The following is a 23,185-nucleotide window of genomic DNA, read 5'->3' on the forward strand; positions in this document are numbered from 1 at the left end:
AAAGCAATACTTGTGTATATAATTTCAATTTTGAACTATTTATTCATCTATTTACTTCTTTCATTGTGGGAGGGAGACTGGCAGCAGGAAGATAGGCCAAGGCCCTTCCAGGGCTGTTGAGCCACTTTTTTTATTTACTTCTTTCGGTCCGGGGTTCCATACCCGGTGGAAGCACATAGTGGTTCGGATCTCACTTTACAACGTATGTCAAGTCCCAATTAGGTTTTCTATGCAAAACGTGGACTGAAAAAATTACTTACATAGTCAAAATTTGTGACAGTTAGTTACTGATCGCAAGTTGCATTGTTGCAGAATATGCAGATACTAGACGTGTTGAAAGCAGAGGTGTTCATTTGGAATCAAACTCCCTCACCGTCCGAGATCACAGTAGCCCTCACCCTCACCCTCACAAGTCTTCCAGAGGGTGAGGGTGAGGTCTGCCCTCACGAGGGTGAACACATCTGGTTAAAGAATCACGACGATGAGGATGAGTCATGATATGACAAAAGCACACAAGCCAACAATAACCAGGCCAGTATTTTTTTTAAAAAAGGAATACACCTATTCGGTAGTATCCCCCGTCATTCACACATTTCTCAAACTTTCACATATTTCAATTTTTACTCTAATTGTTTCTCAGATATGAACGAGATGTGCCTCCCCAAACGCCCCGTCAAATAAAAAGCGGATTCTCCCCGACGAACACATTTTGGATCTAATACCACTCACAAATTAAGTGTCCAGAAACAGATATTAGGTATGAATATACGATGAAATACTCATTAGCAATTACAAATAATTATAAGCTAACTCGTGGCCGAGACTTAGAACGATTTGACTAAATTTCCCCGCTCTTGCTTCCGAGTTCGAGGCCTGGTCTCGGCATGGAGTTCTATCTCTGCAGTGTTTCCTTATCAATTTAATGTAATTATCATCCATCCTCATAGTTGCGACAAATTATAAATGTGTCATGGTAAAAACAAAGGAAAATAAGAAAAAAATATTGTAACATTACTGCAATGTCAGAACTACATTGGCAAAAAAGAAAAGTGAACACCAGAACATTTTCAAACAGGCATTTGGGGAGAACTGTGTAGAGGTAGACAGACAACATGCTCCCAAAAGTTGCCAATCGACATGACCTTCGGTACTGAAGTTGTGCGTTGAGAAAACTTTGGTTGAGGCTCCTCAAGCGTCTTATCACAAATGCCTCGGTGTTCGCAGCATTGCCAACTCATTTTTCGTCGAGAAATTTTTTTTTTTCCTAATTAATTTGCTTTTGATTGTACTTGCCCCCCCCCCCCTCCCAAGACAAAAATTTGTGGTAGCGCCTCTGTCCAGGACACAGTGTTTCAATTATGCTTATTCAGAACAGAAAACAATAATCTTTGATGCACAGGTATACAAGAACAGAATAATTACAAAAACTTGAATGAATACCAACCTCCTACTTCTTGTATCTTGAAGATTTTGATCTTTAACATAGGTCGTAATTAACTTCCTCACATCTTGTAAAGAAAGATGTTCCCCCTTTCTGAAAATGAAAGAAGAAAATTAATACAGAAATATGTTGCAGATATACAACAAAGCTAAGCTTGAACTGATATTAATTCTGAAAAGCTGGTAAAGTTATAAAATAGTACCATATTAACATAAAATATTTAACAATTCTTATTTGAATATTATTAATTTTAGTTATACTGCATACGGTTCTAGAAGTGGTATCACGTGAAATTACGCAGAGCCTGCCCACGGTGACCAGCCAATGGCAGGAGTGTAAGATTGTACAGTTACGAAACTACTGCGCATGCAGTGTTCTGTATTTTTATTCCGCGCAAGAAGTTTTTTTCATAAAACTTGCCACTTTAAGGTTCATCATAAGAAGGGGAAAGACATTTTGAATCTGTCTGTCCAAGCACCAACACGTCTCAACACTCTTTCATTTTCCTTCAGTCAGTTTTTTTCATTGCCACCGTCAGTTTAAATGCTGAATATTTATTGCACAATCTGCAGTCATGAAGACAATCAATCCTTCTTGTACATGAGATTGGTAACTTTTTAAAGAATGCCTGAGGGTAACATCTTTTGCGTAAAAGCAACTGTAAAGCAATAAGTATTAATTTGCCACACTGTTAAACAACACAGAACTTAATAAAATAATTATTCACTTCTACGCTATTCCTCTGTTAGAATCAAAATGTACAGTTATTAAAAGTTACATACACATGAATATAGGCCTAGATTGTAACTACAAATCTCCCAGCAGCAAAACAAGTTGTTTTTTTTAAAATTTGGTTCTTTGCATCCCAATCAATAATCTTCAATAATAAACATGTGAAATTATTTACTACTGAAATAAACTTGTTCTTGTAGGTGAGTAGCATAGCTTCTGAGAAAATGCATTCACTTTGAAACTACATTCAGAAAATTAATACTTCTCAGGAATTGCACCTTCTCAAATAAAATTTGTGAAAATTATTTCCTTAGTCAGTACAAGGAGATAAGTCAATTGGGTGCATTCCTTCATTGTCCACAAACAACACAGTTGTGTGTGTTATCATTCTAAAGCTTATATTCTTTACCAAACATATTTTCTGTTCTGTTTCGTTCCAAACTATATATACAGAAACAGTAACAGTTTACCTGTTGGAAAGTAGTTACATATAAATTATACACACACTAGTCATGAGTAGCGAGTAAGACAATACAAACTGATTTAAAATATGTAACAACCTGGCTTGTAAATCTTTATATTTAATGACATACATCTTGTAAAGACATCCATTTGACAAGTGTCTTTATTTGTCATTTAAGCAATGTCATTAATGGAATAATGCACAATTACTGTTATGCTGTGTGAAGTAGTACTGCAATATTACCTCACTTTATTCAATTAAAGAACCAATTAAAACTTTAGAAGTCACACAGGTCCTGTACAATCATCCCGTATTGAACTTCTGTCATATTACTAGACATAGTCTCCACATCAAATTCTAATCCACAGTTCACTAAATTAATAGTGCACCAAAAAATTAATTTTCACCTGAATATGGACAACCAATTGCTAATTAACAAATAAAACTACTTTTTGAAACAATATCGAGCAACTGGATTTCAGATGTCAAGAGCATTTCATGTCATTTCAGAACACATTACACAAATGAGCTGGCCCCAAAAGAAATAGTGGTCTCGTGCAGTGTTCTAGTTTTATTGATGAACTCCATGACTTCTAATCAAAACTGTTCAATCTGAATGAATCCCCATCATGCAGATATATTTTGCAAACATTACTAGAAACAATGGAGACTAATTTAGTGCTTAAAGTAATATACACACACATATATTTACAATGGAACATTATCACATGATGCCACGATGAAAATGAATAATTTCCAATGGTAATGAAGCCACAACATGGCACATACAAATTGTGCACTATGACTAATTATGGGTTAGCTTTGGTATACAATTGGTGGCCTCACCATTACCCACGTTTCACATTTGTTTCCTTATCATTGTAAAATTTATATGGCAAAATTTACACAAGCCCACAGATTAATTCGTAGTGCATGCTAATTAATGTAAATTGTTTGAGAAGGATAAGTCCAGCACTCAATCCTGGTATATAGTAATAATATCCAGTTTCAATGTCTGCATCTTGTAGAAACTGGCATTGTCTTTCAAGTTGAAAGTGACACCGGAGAATGTTGCATTTGCTTAGCATTCTCTCATATTTCAACTTAACCCTTTAATACATTCAATCCAGCTTTATTTTTACGAGTATTTGTCATAAGATAATAACACACATGTTTAATAAATTTCATCTAAAAGCTAGGGAAAATCTTGCATGAAAATTTATGTGATTAAGATCACTTGTAAAAACAATACTAATTCCATGATAAACTATGTCCAACAATGATTATATTTTGATTTCTACCTAAAGTTATTACTTCCAGAAAAACGATTTGGATGGTTCAAGTCTAGTGCACAAGGGTACATCTAGAAGAAATAGAATTTTCCTTCCAATGGAATACAAACTAACATAATCAAAGAAATTAGGAAGTTTTTATGCCCACACAAAAAGAATAATTATTAATTAGAACTTACTTGTGACGAAACGTTTGGAAAAGTGGTACTACAGCTGCTGTAATTGAGTACATTTCCACTATTTCTGGAGGTTGGTATTTCTGAACTTCGTCTTCGGTTGATTCTTCCTCCACTTCTTCGGTCCCGGCTTCAGTATCTTGAAACTCACGAAGCATCAAATGGTTTAAGTTCACTTGAACAATACTCTCCACACCTTTACTCAGTTCTTTCACCACAATGACTCCTGCCTTTTGCATTTCATTTAAGAACTTTGATAGTTTCTTGTAGCTGGATTTCTTTATATCAATGCTTTTACCTCTAGGACAAGCCGGTATCATGTGACGTTTAAAGAAATTTCCAATCAACAATGGCAGTTCTGCTTTCTTGGCTGAAGTTTTCCATGCTTTAAGAAAACAATATTGAACCAATTTATCAGTTTCTTCTTGTGGGGATAGACTTTCAACTGCGCTACTATTTACAACACTAGAATCTGCTGATTCAGCATCATTACCCGATCTTTCCTCATCAGTCAGTACTATATTACATTTATCTTCCATTTCAGATGCAAGCTGTTTACAGTCACTATCATCACACGATGTGATCCCTTCATCGGCAGAAACAGGGTTTTCTATACGTAGGTTGGTCCTATCGGCATTGTCTTCTTTGGTCCTATCGGTATCGTCTTCAAGTTCTTTTTCCGCCACATTGCTGAACCCTTCTGGGGGACCCAATGTTGGAATCTTGGATCTTGTATTGTGAAACCACAAATTATCTCCCATGTGATGAAGGATGTGGACCCCTCTTCCCCTTTTTGCAGCCATATACATATCAAAACTTGACAGAGCTGCCTTACCTACTGCCACCGGAGCTTTATTGTCTGTTAAGTTCACTGCCACTCGATCTCCCTTGTCTAGCTTTCCGAATGCCGTGGGACTCAATTCTTCTTTCAAAACAATCCCAGGAAGCATCAAATCAGCACCTCCAATTAATTTTGGCAACACTTGGGGCCAAGTTGTGAATGTGTGAAGTAAATTGGGAAACTTCCACAATAAATACACGCTAGGGTACATCACATCCTCAATTTTAAAAACCAATGGCATTTCATGGGTGCAGTACACCACCACCACTTCTCCACTGTGTGTGAAAATTTTCATGGCTGACATCACTTCCTTTGATGAAATAAGTGATGTTAGATCATCATCTGTCAACTTTGGAAAGCTATTCAGGATTTCCGATCGAATTCTTTTCCTGGAAAGAAAAATTAAACATAAGTTATGAATCAGTATGGGAAAATAAAAATACATTTTTGCATTAGTGTCTACAGGTGGAACTCAATTACTTGGCAGAGCTCTTAACATATACAAAGCATAATACAATAAATACATTTTTACCGAAGGTCAAAACATTTTTGCTCTTTGAAGGTGATTAGTGGTTTTGATTCATTATAACATAATTACGTTAGACCCTAAATAATCATGGACACATCAGGCATGCATCTATAAATATATTTCGAGGGGGTCTGAACCAAGTGTAACAGAAATAATAACATAACTATTAAAATTAATGTGTAACATAATATATAGGTCTATTCATAATATGTGAAGTCTAATATTGTATTAAAAATTACATGAATAGGTAAAAAGACTGAATATTCATTATCTAGTTTATGCATACTTAAGATCGTTAAAATTTACATAAAAACAACTGTCCTGGCAAGGAAATTTATGTCAAAAAGATAAAGAATTGAATATTTACTGAATGACCAAAAAAAATGTTAAATACAATTGACAAAGAGTAAAGTTCCTGGCCCAAGTTCCGATTGTTTAGTTCAGATTTCATCATGGCATACAGGCACTTTTTTCATGGCCTGATAGCATATACTTCAGTGTTTTAATGATTACTTACTGCATGTTGGCTTGAGAATGGATTTTTCACTTCCGTATGCACCTAAGACCTTGTCTTGGTTAGAGACTGATGCTACCATCTAGGTCTCATGTGTGTGGTGTGAAGGGGTTTCATAGTTAGGTTAGGCAAGGCAGGTTTACGGCTCTTAGGGCAGGTTGCACCATCTCCGCTTAACGTATCAACCCCAACTTAACACCATTTTGCGGGTGTTCAATGTCCACCTAACGTTACCTGGCACTTAGCGTCGCATGTAATGTAAGTGGTGGTTGGAGCTTCACCTAACGTGTTAAGTGGCAGATAAACATGGAAATGTAGTGTACTGTGCAGCCAACGAATATGTATAATACCTAGCACAATATATGTTTGCAGTTGATATCTGTACTTGGAACGACTTGATATGACCGGACCCGTCTCCGATTTTATTCATATTTGGCATACTCACTAATTGAGGCCTACTCATCATGAATCTGAAGTTAAAATTTGTCGGAAATTTCTAGAAATTGCAAAATAAGCTAAAATAAGGCGTTAGTTTTCAGAATGGACACAGTATGTTTGCCTAACCTAACCGAAACTAACCTAACCATGCGCCAATGGTTCGTGGGGCTAGCATCAATGGTTCGCAATTATTTCCAATTTCTAGATCCTGATACTACCACGACACGAAATTTTAACTATGTTTGCCTAACCTAACCACGTGCCAATGGTTCGTGGGGCTAGCGCCAATGGTTTGTGAGGCTAGCGACAATGGTTTGCAATTTCTAGAAGTTTCCGACAAATTTTAACTTCAGATTCGTGATTAGGAGACCTCAATTAGTGAACTATGTCAAATATGAAGAAAATCGGAGAGGGGTCCGGTCATCTCAAATCATACCCCGTACTTTTGTGCAAGTTTATATGCTAGTGCAGTACAAGAGTGTATATATTTGTTTACAAAAACTAATATCACCCAGAAAATATATCTTGTACATACGTACAAGCTGTTGTCCTTTTTCGGCCAGTTATTTTGTAAAATCAAATTCAACATCATGTGTATTGCATATGAATGAAAAAAAGAACCTTTAGAGTTTGCGTTTTATGCAACGTCAGGCATGAAGTTTCATGCAAAGTCATTACAATGGTACATTTTCTTTGTATCTACGAAGCGTAACACCATTCAGAAATTGTTCCTTGTACATACATATCAACGCCGTAAGAATACTGTGTAACAGTATACCTGTCTTTTCTTTCTTTTGCCAGTTATAAAGTTGAAATACAAAAACTAAATGTAATTAAATATGTTAGTTCGCATAAAATGCTTTCTGTAAATTAAAAAAAATTAAAAAATTTGGCATTTACATCTTATGCATCCCATGTATATTAGGGTAGGTTAGGTTAGGTACAAAACCAGTAGGAAATTGTTCCTTGTACATGTGATTTAACATTGTAAGGATATTTGTTAACAGCAAACATTTTTTTTTATGCCAGTTATGGAAGTTAACAAAACAAAACCACACATATACAAATGTATGTTTCTTTAATGATTGGTATTACGTCTTCATTAAGCATGTAGATGCTTGCAAGGTTATTATTGTACGAGTGTTTGTACAAAACACACCACCAATCGGAGAGAGGTCCGGTCATCTTAAGTCATACCGTATGAACTGAACGGTAAGAGTACAGTAAAATTTCAATCTCCGGGAAACTTATTTCTTCAATTTTACAGGAGAAAATACTTACGGAACTGAGTTTCTGTAGACTTTCAAAAGTTCGTGGAATTCTTTTCTCCCTTCGTTCAATTTATTCGGCTGGTAAATCATGTATTTTTCGACATTAATGTCTCTCCAATGCACAAAAGCTCTTACCTCCATTACCTTCCACTACGTGAATCAGATGTTCCGTGCGTTTGATGACATAACCCCGGTCAGTGTTTCCAACCATGCAGTTTTGTAACTATCTGCACAAATTTTTTTATGCAAGCAGGTACCATGCATTACACGTAAATGTGCAACATTGAATGATGCGTAAAAAAAAAAAGGAAAACCAGAATATATGTTATACTGACATGAATTATATTGCATTTTTCTGATGTTGATTAACAATTTTAACTATATTTGCCTTATGCAAGCTAACCTACCCTTGCCGTGCATGGTTTGTGGGGCTATTGAATGGTTTTAGAGGCTATCTGTGCATAATTCATCATACTAGGTATTTTAATGAAATGTTCGTCGTACTAGGTATTTTTCGGTGAAGAAGGTTGGAAACACTGCATACCCACTGATGATCGACAACGCCAGTCAACCTGTGGCCACCATATTGCGTGTTACGGAAGCAAAAAAACAACGAAGAATAATTACTCGATATGTCGAAAATAGAAATTATTTTCATTTAAAAAGCAAAATTCCATGTTAAACAATCTTTCGCAATGCAGAATCAGTAAGTACGAATATTAAAAATCACTGAATAAATGAGTTAGAAATGCTTCGCGGAGATTGAAATTTTTATAAGCATTTTAGGTCATTGATTTAATGCTAAGAGCCCTAATCCTATCTGACTAACCTAACAAGAAAGCATTTAGGGACAACACTTCTTCACACCTCACATCCCGTGACATAGTAGCAACAGCAGACCGTATCAAAGATGACAGTAAGTGAATGGCTGGTAGCAAACAAATATAAGTACACAGAAGGGAAACATCATTCTGCAGAAAACACAGTATATAATCACTAAACCTCTGAAGTATGTGTCAACAGACAAAAAGAAATAGAGCCATGTAAAAATGCATGTCTACCACGATTAGTTCCACATTAAACAATCATATCTTGGGTCATATTTAATTAGTACTCCAGAAATTGCATGTACATATGTTTCTGCATCTTTAAATAATATTATGTAAAGTCAAACATTGAAGTTTGTCCATTAAAGAAAGAAAAGATATAATTTTCGATGGTGTACAATGGATCACCTGACCCATTCAATACGTCAACAATCCATGTTTAAGTTGCTCAAGTTTTGTAGGCAAACGATGTGAACAGTACATAAGGACTACAAAAATACACTGTTTTAACACATATTTGCTTAACCTTTTAATTGTTTCTTGAATAAATAGAATATCTGGGATTTGTAATTATAATCATCTTTATTTATCTGTCTCATCGTACTGTTTACATATGTTTCCCGGGCATTATCGAGCGACACATTTAGTTACGTCTCTGCTCCTATTACACGAACCAAGATTGCAGATTACATTTTGAATAACCTTCTATCAAGATGTTATTGAACAGGTCGGCATTATTTAATCGATAATAACCGGACTGCCAACCTAACATCACGTTGGATTCTAATATGCCTAGAGTAGTCATGTAGTGCACTTCCAATGTGTGAACGTGAAATTTTTCCACCATCTACAAGCAGAGATGTCTGTACAGCAGCAGCTCCCTACGTTACTTTTGAAAATTTCAAATTCATTACAACAACGACAGTATTTACGTTTGTACATTTCATTATTTCAATATAAGTCTCAATGAATCAACTACGACTAAAAGTAAAATTTGTTCTGTTTACGAACCTTTCTGATCCCTTGAGCTGTGAATTTGACTTAACTTTAAAAGGCTTGCTGAACATTTTGGATCAACTTATAATTTGGTAAGTCTCCAGTACTATAATTAACCAATTGTTATTATGAACCACAATTATTGAAATATGCCACTCATATATTGCAATGCACACATAACAAGCTGGTGTAAACGATGTTGACAGAAGGAACAAGGATACGGACACATCGAAAGTCAAAGTAAACTTTTATGATTCTCAAATGCTTTAGAAAATGTGAAAGCAGTGGGTAATATGTGTTAATTAAAAACAGTGTATAATTTAAGTAAATTGATGATCCTCTAGTATATTTTTCTTATGTTACTATTGCAGTGAAAATCTTTGTTTCGTTCATATTGTAACACAGGGGTGCCAGGTCATTCCTATACTCGATCAAAAAGTAGAGAAACGACCAACGAAGTAGAAGGTCTAGAGTGGCTGAAGCAGTTTTCTGCCTGAAGCACATTGTTCAGATTGTAAAGTTGTAACTTGTATGTATAAGGAACTACGTGATCGCAGTTGTAATTATAATGAGAAGGCACAAATGAAAGGGAAATATTTCGCATTCAGTTTACCCCATGCTCGAAGTGGAAATTGTTATGTGTGTGGGGGGATACTTGCTAGAGCCTTGCGCAGTCATATAGCCAGGGGGAGGGCTCGGGGGGCTGAAGTCCCTCCAAAAAACCTACAAATGTCTTGTATAAATAGTGTATAGTGGTAATAATTTTCATTCCTTAGGAGGATAAACATCTTTTATAATAAGTTGTAATACACTGAGAAATTATTCTTCAGGGCTTCTACCCCCCTACGTTTTCGCTGCCGATAACGTATTGACAGTCTACGTATTTATTTGGAATCTTTTGGCGACAAGCCAACGTTCAGTTACTGGAAGATATTATTATTATTTTTAAAGAAACTTGTTTTCGAGCCACTGAAAAAAACACTCCTTTATTGCCTCAAATATAGTATTTCATTAATGGACATTTCCACTCATTTTTTTTACAACAATTTTAAAAACTACACCCTGGAAAAATGACCCCTGCAAGTTCTCGCGTTTCTCTGCGTCCAGTTTAAGGCAGAAACGAGACTTTCAAAGTTGGGAGGCTAGCGTTGCGCTGAAAACACGCCGCCGCCATGTTACTACGTCACTCCTTAGGGAGAGCTCGTTTGTCGTCTGCTTCGAGCGTCTAGTTCCAGATGGGTAGCCCACGGTGAGCGAACACGTGCAGCAGTTTTACAAATCTGTACCGATTTAAATAATGGAAGAAGGAGCGATAGGAGAAAGGAAAGCTTTGCTTTGTAATGATCATTCTTCTATGAAATATCCGTGCTGCTCACGTGCAAGATAAATGAAAGGGTTCAGCTGCGTGTTTGTTCTCAGGCCATGCGAAAAATATTGCTTATAAAATTGGTTGCTGACCAGACACTCAAAAATATTTTTTAAACTTATATTTATCGATATTTACCGTAACCTATGTAGTGCAAAGTAGGAATTTTCACATTCTTCACTTTATTTATAAAGCCTATTTAACTTTCTTTTCCATAAAGCAATTTCAGTGTGTGTTCCATTTCTGTTGCTCAAATTATGATCAAACATTTTTGTGCAGATAAGAGAAAATACACTGAGAAGATTACATTAGTTGCACAGTAGATATCTATACTTAGTTTTTGTATAATTATTACAAGGAAATAATGTGTATAACCATGGGCGTATTTAAGGGGGATTCAACGGGTCCAGCCCCTCTCTTTTTTTGGTTCACTAAAATTACCAGTTTCCTTGTTCTATCCGCTTGTTCATAAAAAATTCCTTCGGACTTATTTCATTCTCTTAAATTAAAGAGACGTATAGGACGGGATACGGATGGGAAGGAAATTTCGTAATTCCACACACCAGATGGGACTGCAGACTAATATCTGCAATTTCCTGATTGTTTCGGAATTTCTGCGATAAGAAACTGCATTGAGACTATCAAATCAGTTATTTTTCCCCCTCGAATCATATTAAAGAAATTTGGTTCTTAAAAACGTAGTGACACAAGATGAACAGAAAAGTATCAATACTTCGTGACTACAAACACACAACTTTGTCGGGTCCAAAATCCCCTCCCCCCCATGCTCCCCAACAAGCTTCCGGCCAGCAGTGTCCTGGATTTTCACTTACGAAATAAAGCAACCCTAATCATACCAAAAGTTGATCCATCCCTCCCCCCCCCCCGTGAACTATATATACGCCCATGTGTATAACAATATCCCATACTGAAATGGTACGATATAATTATTTTGAATTTTGTACTGCGAAAAAAGCCGCCTCATCTCGTTACCCCGATCGCATTAATTAGTTGGTTCACAACTTCACCACTAAGGATCCTATCGAGACGAGACATGGCAGCCTTGGTCTCGTTCTCGTTGAGAGTTGTAAATGTCTGTCTCGTGTTTATTTGTAAATGTCTCATTGATAGTCTCGTCTCAATTTATAAACATCCGTCTCGGTTTGGGAGGGCAATTATCGTTCTCGTCTCAAGTCTAGAAAAATAGAATTAACAACGTATGCAGATGCTTATCATTATAAATACAAAAAAAAAACTCTCTCAATATTTTTTTTTATTATTATTATTTTTTTGACTCCTCGTTTCGACGGTACAGCCCTCGAAAACTAAATATTTTCCTGTTTATATATGCAAACCAAACCGCAGATTCATTTATTGTTTGTTTTTTTATTGATTTAGTTTATTTTACGTCGCGTTTTGTGCCTCTAGGCTAATTTGCGAAGATGGGGATGAGTGATGAAATGATGAAATTGATGAATGGACATTCACAAACAACCAAGCCCGACCGGGATTCGAACCCGGGACCCTTGGCGTCGCAGCGCGATGTGCTAACCACTCGGCCACAGGGTCGGGAAACCGCAGATTCAGAATTACCAGGAATGAACTGGCGTTGTAATTATTATACACAAAATTCATGATTTATCTGAGGAAGTCGCTTGTTCCAGGTTTGACTCTCAACCTGGTCGTGACTGTTTCCTTGTGAGTGACATTTCATTGAGCTGGAAATTGTTACATGGGAAGATGTTTGCTCGAGACTTTGGGGACAGCTAGGGGGGATGCTTCTATTGTTAATGTTAGTGTTGCTCACGAGACGAGGCATGTTCCGTCTCGTCTCATAAAAGGAGATGGGACAAGTGAACGTTTTCGAAATGAGATGGGACAGAAGAAAAAGTTCGTCTCTTATCATGGCAGGTTGGGTGATACTTAGATTGTGCAGTTGGTGGTAGAGTGTGTGTGGGGGGGGGGATGTACTCCTGCACCCCGACTTCGAATACAGCTTGTAGTTATTCATCTTCATTGTAGCGATTAGGCAAAAATGGGAAGAAATGTGATGTTAGAGATGATAATTAATAAATAAATTATAATAAATTAACCATGCGTTCTCATCGTTGCGGTTAAACAAAGTGACGGAAAAGCGACGTAAAAGTAGGCTAAATACAAAAATTTGCAATATATATATATTAACTGAAGAAAAGTTTCATTTACTGCAGGAAATTAAAAAATTCACCGTACCTTTTTATACCGTATCACCTCTTATATTGCAGAAATTGGCGTGTAAACCAGTGTGTTCTAAAAGTATTATCTTAAAATTTGTGAAGAAAATATTTTGACGAAAATAACTGTAATTCCAGAAAAGGCATTCCTATAATATTAAGTTCTTGCCAGTCAGAACTAACCTATGTATTCGCAATGAACAAGGCTGTTTACGTGTTCATCCATTGACTGTTCCAAGGTTTGCTTTGTCACCCTAATGGGAAAACCCTCTACCGAGTGGCTGAATTATAGTAAATACTACTATACTGCTAGGGCATAATTCATCTCCAAGAAATGGAGCACAGATTTTTGCACTGGAAGTTGTAAGATACTTGTTTTACACAGTAACAAGTGAATTTTCTGTCGCTTCCGCGGCTCATGCTAACTTGTCGGGACGAGCAGAAGTCCCGCCTGCACGCATTTCTAAGTGATGACGTCAGAGGACCTCCTGTCTGTGGAGAGGACGTTTTCAAATCCGTGACGTAGTAGGTGAATTTCAGCGGTGTTTGAAGGCGTGTTTCTCGAGAACCGAAACAAATATCGCCGAGATATTTTGCACATCTCATGTTTGTGTCATTATCTGTAAAATGAATGGATTTAAAACGTTTTTCATGTCAAAGTGGAAATGTCCATTGGATCATGTCAGTTTTTTTATGTGGGGGTTATTTCGTATGTAATTCTTTGTATATATTTAATCCACGAAATAAATAATATTCAGAGTAAATAAAGCAATACACACATAAAATGTGTCACAAACTGACACACTCGTATAATATAAGTTTAGATTCGGAGGAGATCGATTGCGTCTGTACACCCGAAGCTAAGTTTGGAAAACATCACCCTGCAGCTGCAGGGGGCGAGAATTAAAACTTGTGGGCTACTTTGGTGGTGGGAGACAGAATCATAAATTTTCCATTCCATAAAATTAGCAGCCTTGACCCAACTATTTCACTATATAACTGTTACATCTGGAAAATCATAAAATCTTATTACTTTGGTCTTAAGATTCCAGAAGGCTAACAGAAATAAATAAACATGAAAAATTGGGGGTGAGTACCTCCATTGCCTCCCACCCCCGCCCTAAATTGCACCTATGAAAGTAAATAGTCTTTATGGGAAAGTTTGACACTTCGAAAACTAGAGGACTATTGAGTCCAATTTCACAATCGAAGAAACGAGAATTTGTAGTTCTACTGAATGGAATATTACATTGAGTCGGAAAATATCACCATCTTAATTCTTTTATTTTGGCGCAAAGCCTCTCTTTCCCTATTCAGAAACCCTGCTTTTTCCCCTCTGGGAATCAGCTCTCGCCAACCTACGCTAACGCAACAGCAAAAACCATCCTGTGATAGTCCCAGAGTGTCAGAGTGGCAAAAACGTTCCCCCTCCTGCCGTCGGTCATTCACACGTGGTTGCAATATAAACTAAAGAATACCTGGTAATTGCAAAATCTCAAAATAACTTATAACATAAAATGCCACTGCGTGCCCGTGTGATTTCTACATTAGGTAGTCTATATTTTTGGTTCCTTTTCTGTGTGTGTGTGTGTGTGTGTGTGTGTGTGTGTGTGTGTTCGTTCGCATTACTTTTCTATAACTTGACAAGTTTAAAAACAAGACGCTGCAATCCATTGTTTGCGCACCTCGCATCACATTTCCCCACCCCATTGTCTGCGGCGACGTTCGTTCGCAGTGTTGCAAACCTGGAAGGAGAGGAATCGTCTGAGAATTTTAAACGAAATTTGAATGTGAAAGACATGAATTAGTATCCCCTCACCTACGCTACCTATTGATTACGCTAAATTCTAAATACATTTTGATATTTTCCCTTTAAACCTTAAATGAATTAAGTTATATTAGGGATATTTCTTACCAGCATAAGAAATGTAACAAATAGAATGATAGAAAAATGAAAAATATATAAACGATTGAACTGAGGTTTTCCTGTTCTCCTTCTTCAGTTTCACTCTCCCACTCATCCGAGTCTGTGTCTACCGATGAATCTGTGTCCGTGTCTGAATCGGCTTCACCAAGTCTAATTATCAGTTCATCTACAAGCTCGTCCATAAGTCCATCTTTTTCAAAGTAAGAATCTTCAATTTTTTTCACGTGTTCACAACATTTAATCCATTTCTGTACAGAATATTCACTACATAATTTTCCCAGCAAATCTTTCTTTGCGTCCAGTGAATCCGAAATGAATTCCCTTGCCTTACCCTTGATTTCCCCCCCACACAAGTTCAATGGGATTTAAGTCTGCATGGTAAGGCGGAAGTCGTATTATGGTGTGCCCCGCGTTTCTAAATTTCGTGTCAATCGCATACTGTTTCACATAAGGTACACTTTGAATTTTTAAGTACAATTTCCTTGTGTTTATTGTTCACAATGCTTTCACTCTATTCTCCGCATCGATTTCAGTTTCGTTTGCAGGTTTGTCTGTCGCTGAGAGCCACTGTAGCATGAAAATCGTCATATTTGTATTAGCTTAATTTTGCTGAGTTGGCACCACTGGTACTCTCAACGCCAGACCAGTGAGTAGAAGAGTGGTGGGGAGTATGACGTAATAGGAAGTGCTCCGCAGCGATCTGCGCATATCGGGACTTAACTTGTCAGGCTATAGCATAGAGTTGAACTCAAGGATATAATAAAAGAACAGCATGTATCGGTGACTTCGGGTATTCACAAAGCCGGCCTCCGTCCGTGGTGGAGTGGTTAGCACATCGCGGTGCGACGGCAGGCATGGCCGTCCGGAAGGGGGGGCAAGGGGGGCCGTGGCCCCCCCCTGGAAAATGAAAGTCAACCAAAATATATGTATTTCACACATATAATTTCATTTTAGCCACAATAATATGTGTTAATTATAGCATGAACACCATAAATTCAAATTTAAGCAATGTTTTTTAGGGAACAACACTATTTTTGGGGAAGATTTGCCTTCGTTTGCCCCCCCTGGAAAAAATACCTTCCTTGTCCCTCCCTGGAAAAAATCCTGCGGACGTCCATGACGGCAGGGGTTCCGGGTTCAATCCTGGCCTGGGCATGGATGTTTGTGAGTGTCCATTCATCAATTTCATCATAGCATCACTCATCCCCATCTTCGCAAATTAGCCAAAAGTGGCACAAGAAGCAATGTAAAAAAAAAAGCAAATCAATCAATCGGTTATTTGACAATGATAGTTCTTCGTGAAACGAAAACAATTTAAAATGTATAGGCGATGTATATGTGCGACTTTGGCAAATAGGTTTCATAGTAATATAGCATAATCTTTTATGTCGACGAGAGCTGAAAACATGATTAATCAGGTTTGGGAATCCGGGTTCGAAACACGGGTAAGGCAAGAATGTTTGAGTGCCTACCCTGTTGAAAATGAAAAGAGTTGAAAGGAATAATAAACCAAGAAAATTAAAAATAAGACATGAAATTATTATTTTATATATAAAAAGAAAAAGTCTAATAAGCGTCTTTAAGCTGAAGTCCAAAGTTCGATCACCTCATGTGTATGTGTGTTAATTTAATTTTTAATTATTATTTGCTTCTTTATACTACTTGATTCACACATGTGTAGATATTCTTGGGCCAGAGAAGTGATCTAACTGCGAAAGGTTGTAGAAAATTTAAGATAAGACCGAGACATGATAATGCCCCACTAGAACTTTGGCGTTCACAGCAATATGAATGTCGTTAAAAAACCTCGCATTACATAATGTTGAGAATTCTTTCCTTGCTCAGTTGCAGTTGAGTTGTGCTTGCACTTAGAGCGAACCGTGCAATTTCAAAGGTATTTGTTACTTTCGTAATATTTTTCTTACTTTATCTGTGTTTGTGATACAAGTTAGTCATACTGAAGACTTTGCACTTTTAAATAAGGCACACTGATATGCCCGTCTGCTTTGCGTTACATGTATTTCGATTTTGTGATGAGTCAGCTAGCTTTTGACAGTCTGTGTCTTATTTTTAAGCTGTGTTGCATGTTAACGTGGTGTGAAGTTAATCAGCAAATTAAGGTAAGCAGGCGAATTGAGGAAATACGAATTAATGTATTTTTTAAAGTGTTTACTCGGACACCTTTCAGTTTTCGAAAACTCCAATTTTTGGAGAACAGATCACCGGTCAATTTCTTGAATCTAAGAAACAAAAATAATTTCTGGCCATAAGATCAGGACTGTAGGGAGGGTGTGAAAACGTGTCGCTTTGCTTCTGTCTTTTCCCATGACAGTAGTATCGCTTTGCCATTTAAGGTTGAACCGCACATTTCAGGGTCGGACGTCGGAGTGACTGGCGTCCACAGGTTTACGATTAGTACAACATAAATTAATGCGTCTGTCTACATATCATTGACTGATTCGGTGTATTTACTTGGCTTTTCTACACTTTTTGGCTAATCACGAAGATGAGGATAAGTGATGATATGTATGATGAAATTGATGAAGGGATAATCACAAACAACACCCAGGCCGAGATTCGAACCCGGGACTCCTGGCGTTGTGGCGCGCTGTGCTAAACACTCTGCCACGGAGGTCGGATACACATCAGGTCAAGAGCGTAGCTTCACCTTCCGTAAAAGTAGTTTCCTGTAGATCCTTCATCTTTGATAACCCACTGCCGAATATTTTAAGTTTCCAGCAAATTGGCCCACTTCATAATGATACTTCATTGGCTTGCATCTTGCACTTTTATCATTCAACTAGAGCCACATTTCTAAAAGAAGTAACTGATCCTCGCATGCATTAGAACACCCGTTTCTTAGTTGGAAACCCTACAGAAAAGTTCTGCGTGCGCATATGAACCCTAACAGATTTGAACAAATCACTTGAATATTCCTTTACAAAACAGCTTTTATCAATGTCTCTCGGGATGTAACGGTAAGAAATGAAGTCTTTTTATTACGTAAAATAATTTTACCTTTCAGTACATCAATATGATGATCTAGGAAAAGAGAATATTGGTGTAATTTTTAAACTATCATTCTTCAAACTTGTTAATTCGTCCTCTGGGTACATAAAACCTTTGCCATAGCAATTAGAACGTGAAGATTTTCTAGTTCGGTCTCGTAGCCAGAATTTTATTTCGGGGGGATCATCCCTTATCAGCAGCCGCCATCTAAAGGCGAAAAATGGGGGGTTCCCATACAGCACCAATCTCCCAAGGGTTATCCATTAGATATCCACAATGTCCAGATCAGATCCATGGATATTATGGATATCCGTTGGATATCCACAATGTCCAGATCAAAACCATGGATATTATGGATATCCATTGGATGTCCATTAGATATCCAATTCTGGATAACCTTGGGACGTCTATTGGATATCCAGAACTGGATATCTGAAACTCGACCATAGAACTGGCTGTCAGAAACATTGTCCAATTCCGAATATCCAATACGTCGCCAGATCTCTTCCAAAACTGGATATCCAAAACATATCCAATTCTGGATATCCAAAACATATCCCGATCTTGTCCAAAACGGGATATCCAAAATACATCCAATTCTGGATATCTAATACATGTCTAGAACTTATCCAGAACTGTTTCGAATATTAGAAAATGGTCATAGTATTCCCGTTGTGTATACTTTCTCATGCTTTATCTTGGAAGTGATCGGGAAATGTCCAAAACATATCCATTTCTGGATATCATGTATGCGGACAAATGGATATCCAAGGGGCGTTCAATGGATGTATATTGGATATCCAGAACTTCCGACCCAAATATCCAAGGGATATCCAATGGATGTCTTTTGGACATTTGTGTGCTGTGTGGGCTGCAGTCGCTAGATGGCACTGGCTAAATGTATAAAAGAAACTAAAGTTTTCGTAACACAAGTAATGGTATATTTGATTATAAATATAATGAAAAATTATGTTTTAATACGCTTCGAAAGATGTGTGAACATTAAGCTACAAGGATGAGAAGAAAATTTAAAGAAGTGAATAAAAGTGAATCTTATCATAACAGTCCCTAACAGTGGTCCTGTTCGCGGGGTCAAGTTATATCAGCTGTCCCTAACAGCGGGGCCAAAGATAACACCACCGCACAAAATGGCAGGAAGTGCCAATTATGCAATAGCAAACGATCCAGGTTGATTTCGGGTTCTGAACGGTAACGCTATCCTTTCAATGCGGGAATGGGAATAAAATACCTAGAAATATATCACCTTGCATTTTACCTGACATCTGTCGGTACTAAAAGAAAACACAGCAAATAGCATTGTATGTACTTGATACACCTGGTACCTGTAAACATCAATAATAACTCGTACGAACAGTAAAATATGAATATATTGGAATCAAAATATTTACAAAACAAACACCATACAGGTTCCCCTGACTCATTCTCTCACTCATTCATTCACGTGGAGTATTTCAACATGAAAGTACACATACAAGGCTCGTATATAATCAATGTACTCTTCCTTTTTGTTTAACATTAACATGAATTAGGTCGTTAATCTTTCTGCTTCTGTGCTCATTACTATCAATATGCGCCAGCCCTCGGAAAAACAATTATCAGAAAAATATGTCGGCGTGGTTGAACCTTTCGTTCAAATGAACATACGCATCTATACCGCAAGCATGGCATTTACCAAATTTCTCGGACGGGGGTATTACAACAAGCCTCTCTCGTTCCTCGAAAACAATTACACCTCTACAGAGTGATGCAATACTTAATTAAGCTCCAGCTACCGGAATACATCATTTAACCATCGGTGCGAGCAAAAATTACAATATCAATACACAATTTGGAATACCTCACTTGCACGACCTGGCCTCCTCGATGGCGCAGTGGCAGCGTCGTCGCCTTGTAATCAAGGGGTCCCGGGTTCGATACCCGGTGGAGGCACATAGTGGTTCGGATCCCACTTTAAACTGTAGGTCCAGTCCCAATTAGCCTCACTGTGCATAAAGTAGACTTTAAACACCAACTCAACCAACTTGCACGACCTGCACAAATCAACATACGTATTCAACAAAGTAAAAGACTAAACAGTCGACTTTCGATAAGTTATTGAAACGACTGGGCGGCTGATTTCATTACAATGAAACACACATTCACAAGTTACAATGGAATTTAACGCAATAAATGAGCTTTATCATAAAATACTGACATTTAAAAGATTAAAAGAAAATCTAAACATGAAACGACCTATTATATAACAATTACTCAAAATTGAGTTGAGTTTGAGTTGGTGTTTTAAGGCCTTTTTATGCTAATCGGGACTGGACCTACAGTTTAAATTGGAATCCGAACCACTTGTGCTTCCACCGGGTATCGAACCCGGGACCCCTTGATTACAAGGCAATGACGCTACCACTGCGCCATGGGGGAGGTCCAATTACTCAAAATACTTACAAGACACGACAGTTAGGTTCGGAACTCCTGAGTCACGTTGAGAATCGCAAGTCATTGTGATTTCGGCTTTTGTGGTAGGGCGTTGACAGAAAACAATACATTCGTACGTGGATGTGAATCGACAGAAGAATACTCTACCAGACTCTGCTACATCGTCGGATGGTCCATCTTTCCTAGGTACGGGAATTCACACTAGGTTCCATTGCGAAGAAAAAAAAATCCTTCGGATGTTAACCGCGACGAAGGCCGGTGGCGATGATATTTGGCATTTTCACTTTCTCTCGACGTCGCGTATCTCTCCTTCTCTCAAGCGTCGGCTGTGCGTTCTCATCTCGGGCGTCGGCTGGACGTTCTCATCTCGGGCGTCGGCTGGACGTTCTCATCTCGGGCGTCGGCTGGACGTTCTCATCTCGGGCGTTGGCTGGACGTTCTCATCTCGGGCGTTGGCTGGACGTTCTCATCTCGGGCGTTGGCTGGACGTTCTCATCTCGAGCGTTGGCTGGACGTTCTCATCTCGAGCGTTGGCTGGACATTCTCATCTCGATCGTTGGCTGGACATTCTCATCTCGAGCGTTGGTTGGAAATTCTCATCTCGAGCGTTGGCTGGACATTCTCATCTCGAGCGTTGGCTGGACATTCTCATCTCGATCGTTGGCTGGACATTCTCATCTCGAGCGTTGGTTGGAAATTCTCATCTCGATCGTTGGCTGGACATTCTCATCTCGATCGTTGGCTGGACATTCTCATCTCGATCGTTGGCTGGACATTCTCATCTCAAGCGTTGGCTAGACATTCTCATCTCGAGCGTTGGCTGGACATTCTCATCTCGAGCGTTGGCTGGACATTCTCATCTCGAGCGTTGGCTGGACATTCTCATCTCGAGCGTCGTCTCATCTCGGGCGTCGGCTGGATATTCTCTGGTTGGGCGATCGCAATGGATGATGTTGGCGTATGATGTTGGCGTCGGCTGGCTCGGCTGTAGCTTCGCGCCAGTTGGTAGTGGCAGCGTCATTGCGGAACTCGGGAATCCGACATCCCTCTCTCCTCTTATCCTCTCAGCCTGCCATGGTTCTTGATTGTCCTTCTTTCGCAAAACAATTCACTGTGTAAGATCTCACAGAATCAAGCACACGCGAATCAACTCACTGGCAGTTACTCGCTGACGGTTCGCAAAAAAACTAAGTCCACGAAAACAATAAGTATAGGGGAGTCTAGCGCAGAGGTGCTCTCGCTACAAAAATCGTGACAAACTGTGTTGAAAACTCGAAGCCTCACAGTTTTATACCAGATTCAAAAATGTCAGTTGGGAAGACGCTAAAAGGAGCGTCGCTTGTGTTCCAGCGGGGTACATGTACCTTGGTTCTATTGTGTTTGAAACGCGGTCAAGGGCGTGTCTGCAGGTAGGTGCAGCGGATTAAGTCCTCGCCTCACTAGCGTCTGTCTTGGGAATCCATAGTTGGCCTATGAATCGCCTATAAAAAAAATCACCCTTACGTCGTGGATACTCAGTTGATCTCCTTGAAATTAAATCCGGATATCATTTATAACGTGCCGCTTCGGTTGTCCAAATTTCGTGGAGATCCGCCGACGGGAAACTGAGATATTCCATAAGGTCGATATTCGTACAGGTGCAACGTAAGGAATGAACCTTGTTGACGATCGTTGTCGTGACTGAGAACCTGTCCCCCAACTCTCGTTTTTGATTGATTGATTTAGTTTATTTTACTTCGCGTTTTGTGCCTCTTGGCTAATTTGCGAAGCTGGGGATGAGTGATGAAATGATGAAATTGATGAATGAACATTCACAAATAACCAAACCCGACCGGGATTCGAACCCGGTACCCTTGGCGTCGCAGCGCGATGTGCTAACCACTCGGCCACAGGGTCGGGCCCAACTCTCGTTGTCTTGCACGAATGTCATTTTCACAACAGACACTTACGAACTATTCAAATGATAAAACCAAATCTCACGTCTTACATAAGTCATATTATGGTTAATGATACATAATGAAAAATATTGAACTGTGATTTACATGTCACTGAATACCGTGACAATCTCCCATGACCAACCCTTTTGATTCATGACTATATAATCAGAAGCTATAGCCTGTTCATTACCAGTGCGTAGTTACAGAGCGGTTAGTTCATTGAACTATCCAACTTGACTAGTGCCTATTTCAAGACGAAACAAGAAAATTAACAACAAACATTGGTGGTTGACTGTTGCATGCATCTTTTCATATCGAAATAATATCCAGATGAGATCCAAATGGACTATGTAGTCCAAAAATTGTACTTTTCTTGTCCATACAATATCCAAAGTATGTACAAAAAATGTCTAAATCAAAGCATAATGTACAGATTACGTCCCACTTGATGTCCAAAAAATGTCGAAAGTGATTCAAAATGTCCAAAACATATCCATTTCTGGATATCTCCGGGATATCACTTATGCGGACAAATGGATATCCAGCAGATGTTTTGGACATTCCCGGATATCTATTATATATCCAGAACTTCCGACACAAATATCCAAAAGATATCCAGTGGATATCTTTTGGACATTTGTGTGCTGTGTGGGTTGAAGCCCTGAATATGAATTTCTCAGTATATTACAACTTATTATGTAATACATTTAATCCTGCTAAGGAAGTAAAATTAATTACCACTATAGCTACACTATTTAAATT

General features: G+C 38.3%; 2 protein-coding genes across 5 annotated transcripts in view; one reads left to right on the top strand and one right to left on the bottom strand.

The window, feature by feature from the left end:
• The window catches only part of eIF2D (eukaryotic translation initiation factor 2D), a 135,390-nt gene that overhangs the window by 32,914 nt on the left and 79,291 nt on the right, over nt 1–23,185 (bottom strand). Inside the window, exons 1-3 of one of the 2 annotated variants that reach the window (XM_083117002.1) lie at nt 9,536–9,731; nt 4,108–5,334; nt 1,445–1,534 (exon numbers count right to left, since the gene is read on the bottom strand). In XM_083117002.1, the coding sequence (XP_082973128.1) occupies nt 1,445–1,534; nt 4,108–5,334; nt 9,536–9,591 (1,373 nt within the window). In that variant the 5' untranslated portion in view covers nt 9,592–9,731. Of the gene's footprint in view, nt 1–1,444; nt 1,535–4,107; nt 5,335–9,535; nt 9,732–23,185 lie in introns of those variants that run through there. The other variant, XM_083117003.1, reaches the window with a different exon arrangement.
• Nucleotides 9,338–23,185, top strand: part of LOC145983899 (N-fatty-acyl-amino acid synthase/hydrolase PM20D1-like) — a 53,211-nt gene continuing 39,363 nt past the window's right edge. Inside the window, exon 1 of one of the 3 annotated variants that reach the window (XM_083117004.1) lies at nt 9,338–9,612. The gene's annotated coding sequence lies outside the window, so the exon portion shown is untranslated. Of the gene's footprint in view, nt 9,613–16,817; nt 16,921–17,030; nt 17,147–23,185 lie in introns of those variants that run through there. The other 2 variants (XM_083117005.1, XM_083117007.1) reach the window with 2 other exon arrangements.

This window comes from Lepisma saccharinum, chromosome 2 (genome assembly GCF_977018435.1).
Source record: "Lepisma saccharinum chromosome 2, izLepSacc3.1, whole genome shotgun sequence".
In the NCBI taxonomy this organism is placed as follows: Eukaryota; Metazoa; Arthropoda; class Insecta; order Zygentoma; family Lepismatidae; genus Lepisma; species Lepisma saccharinum.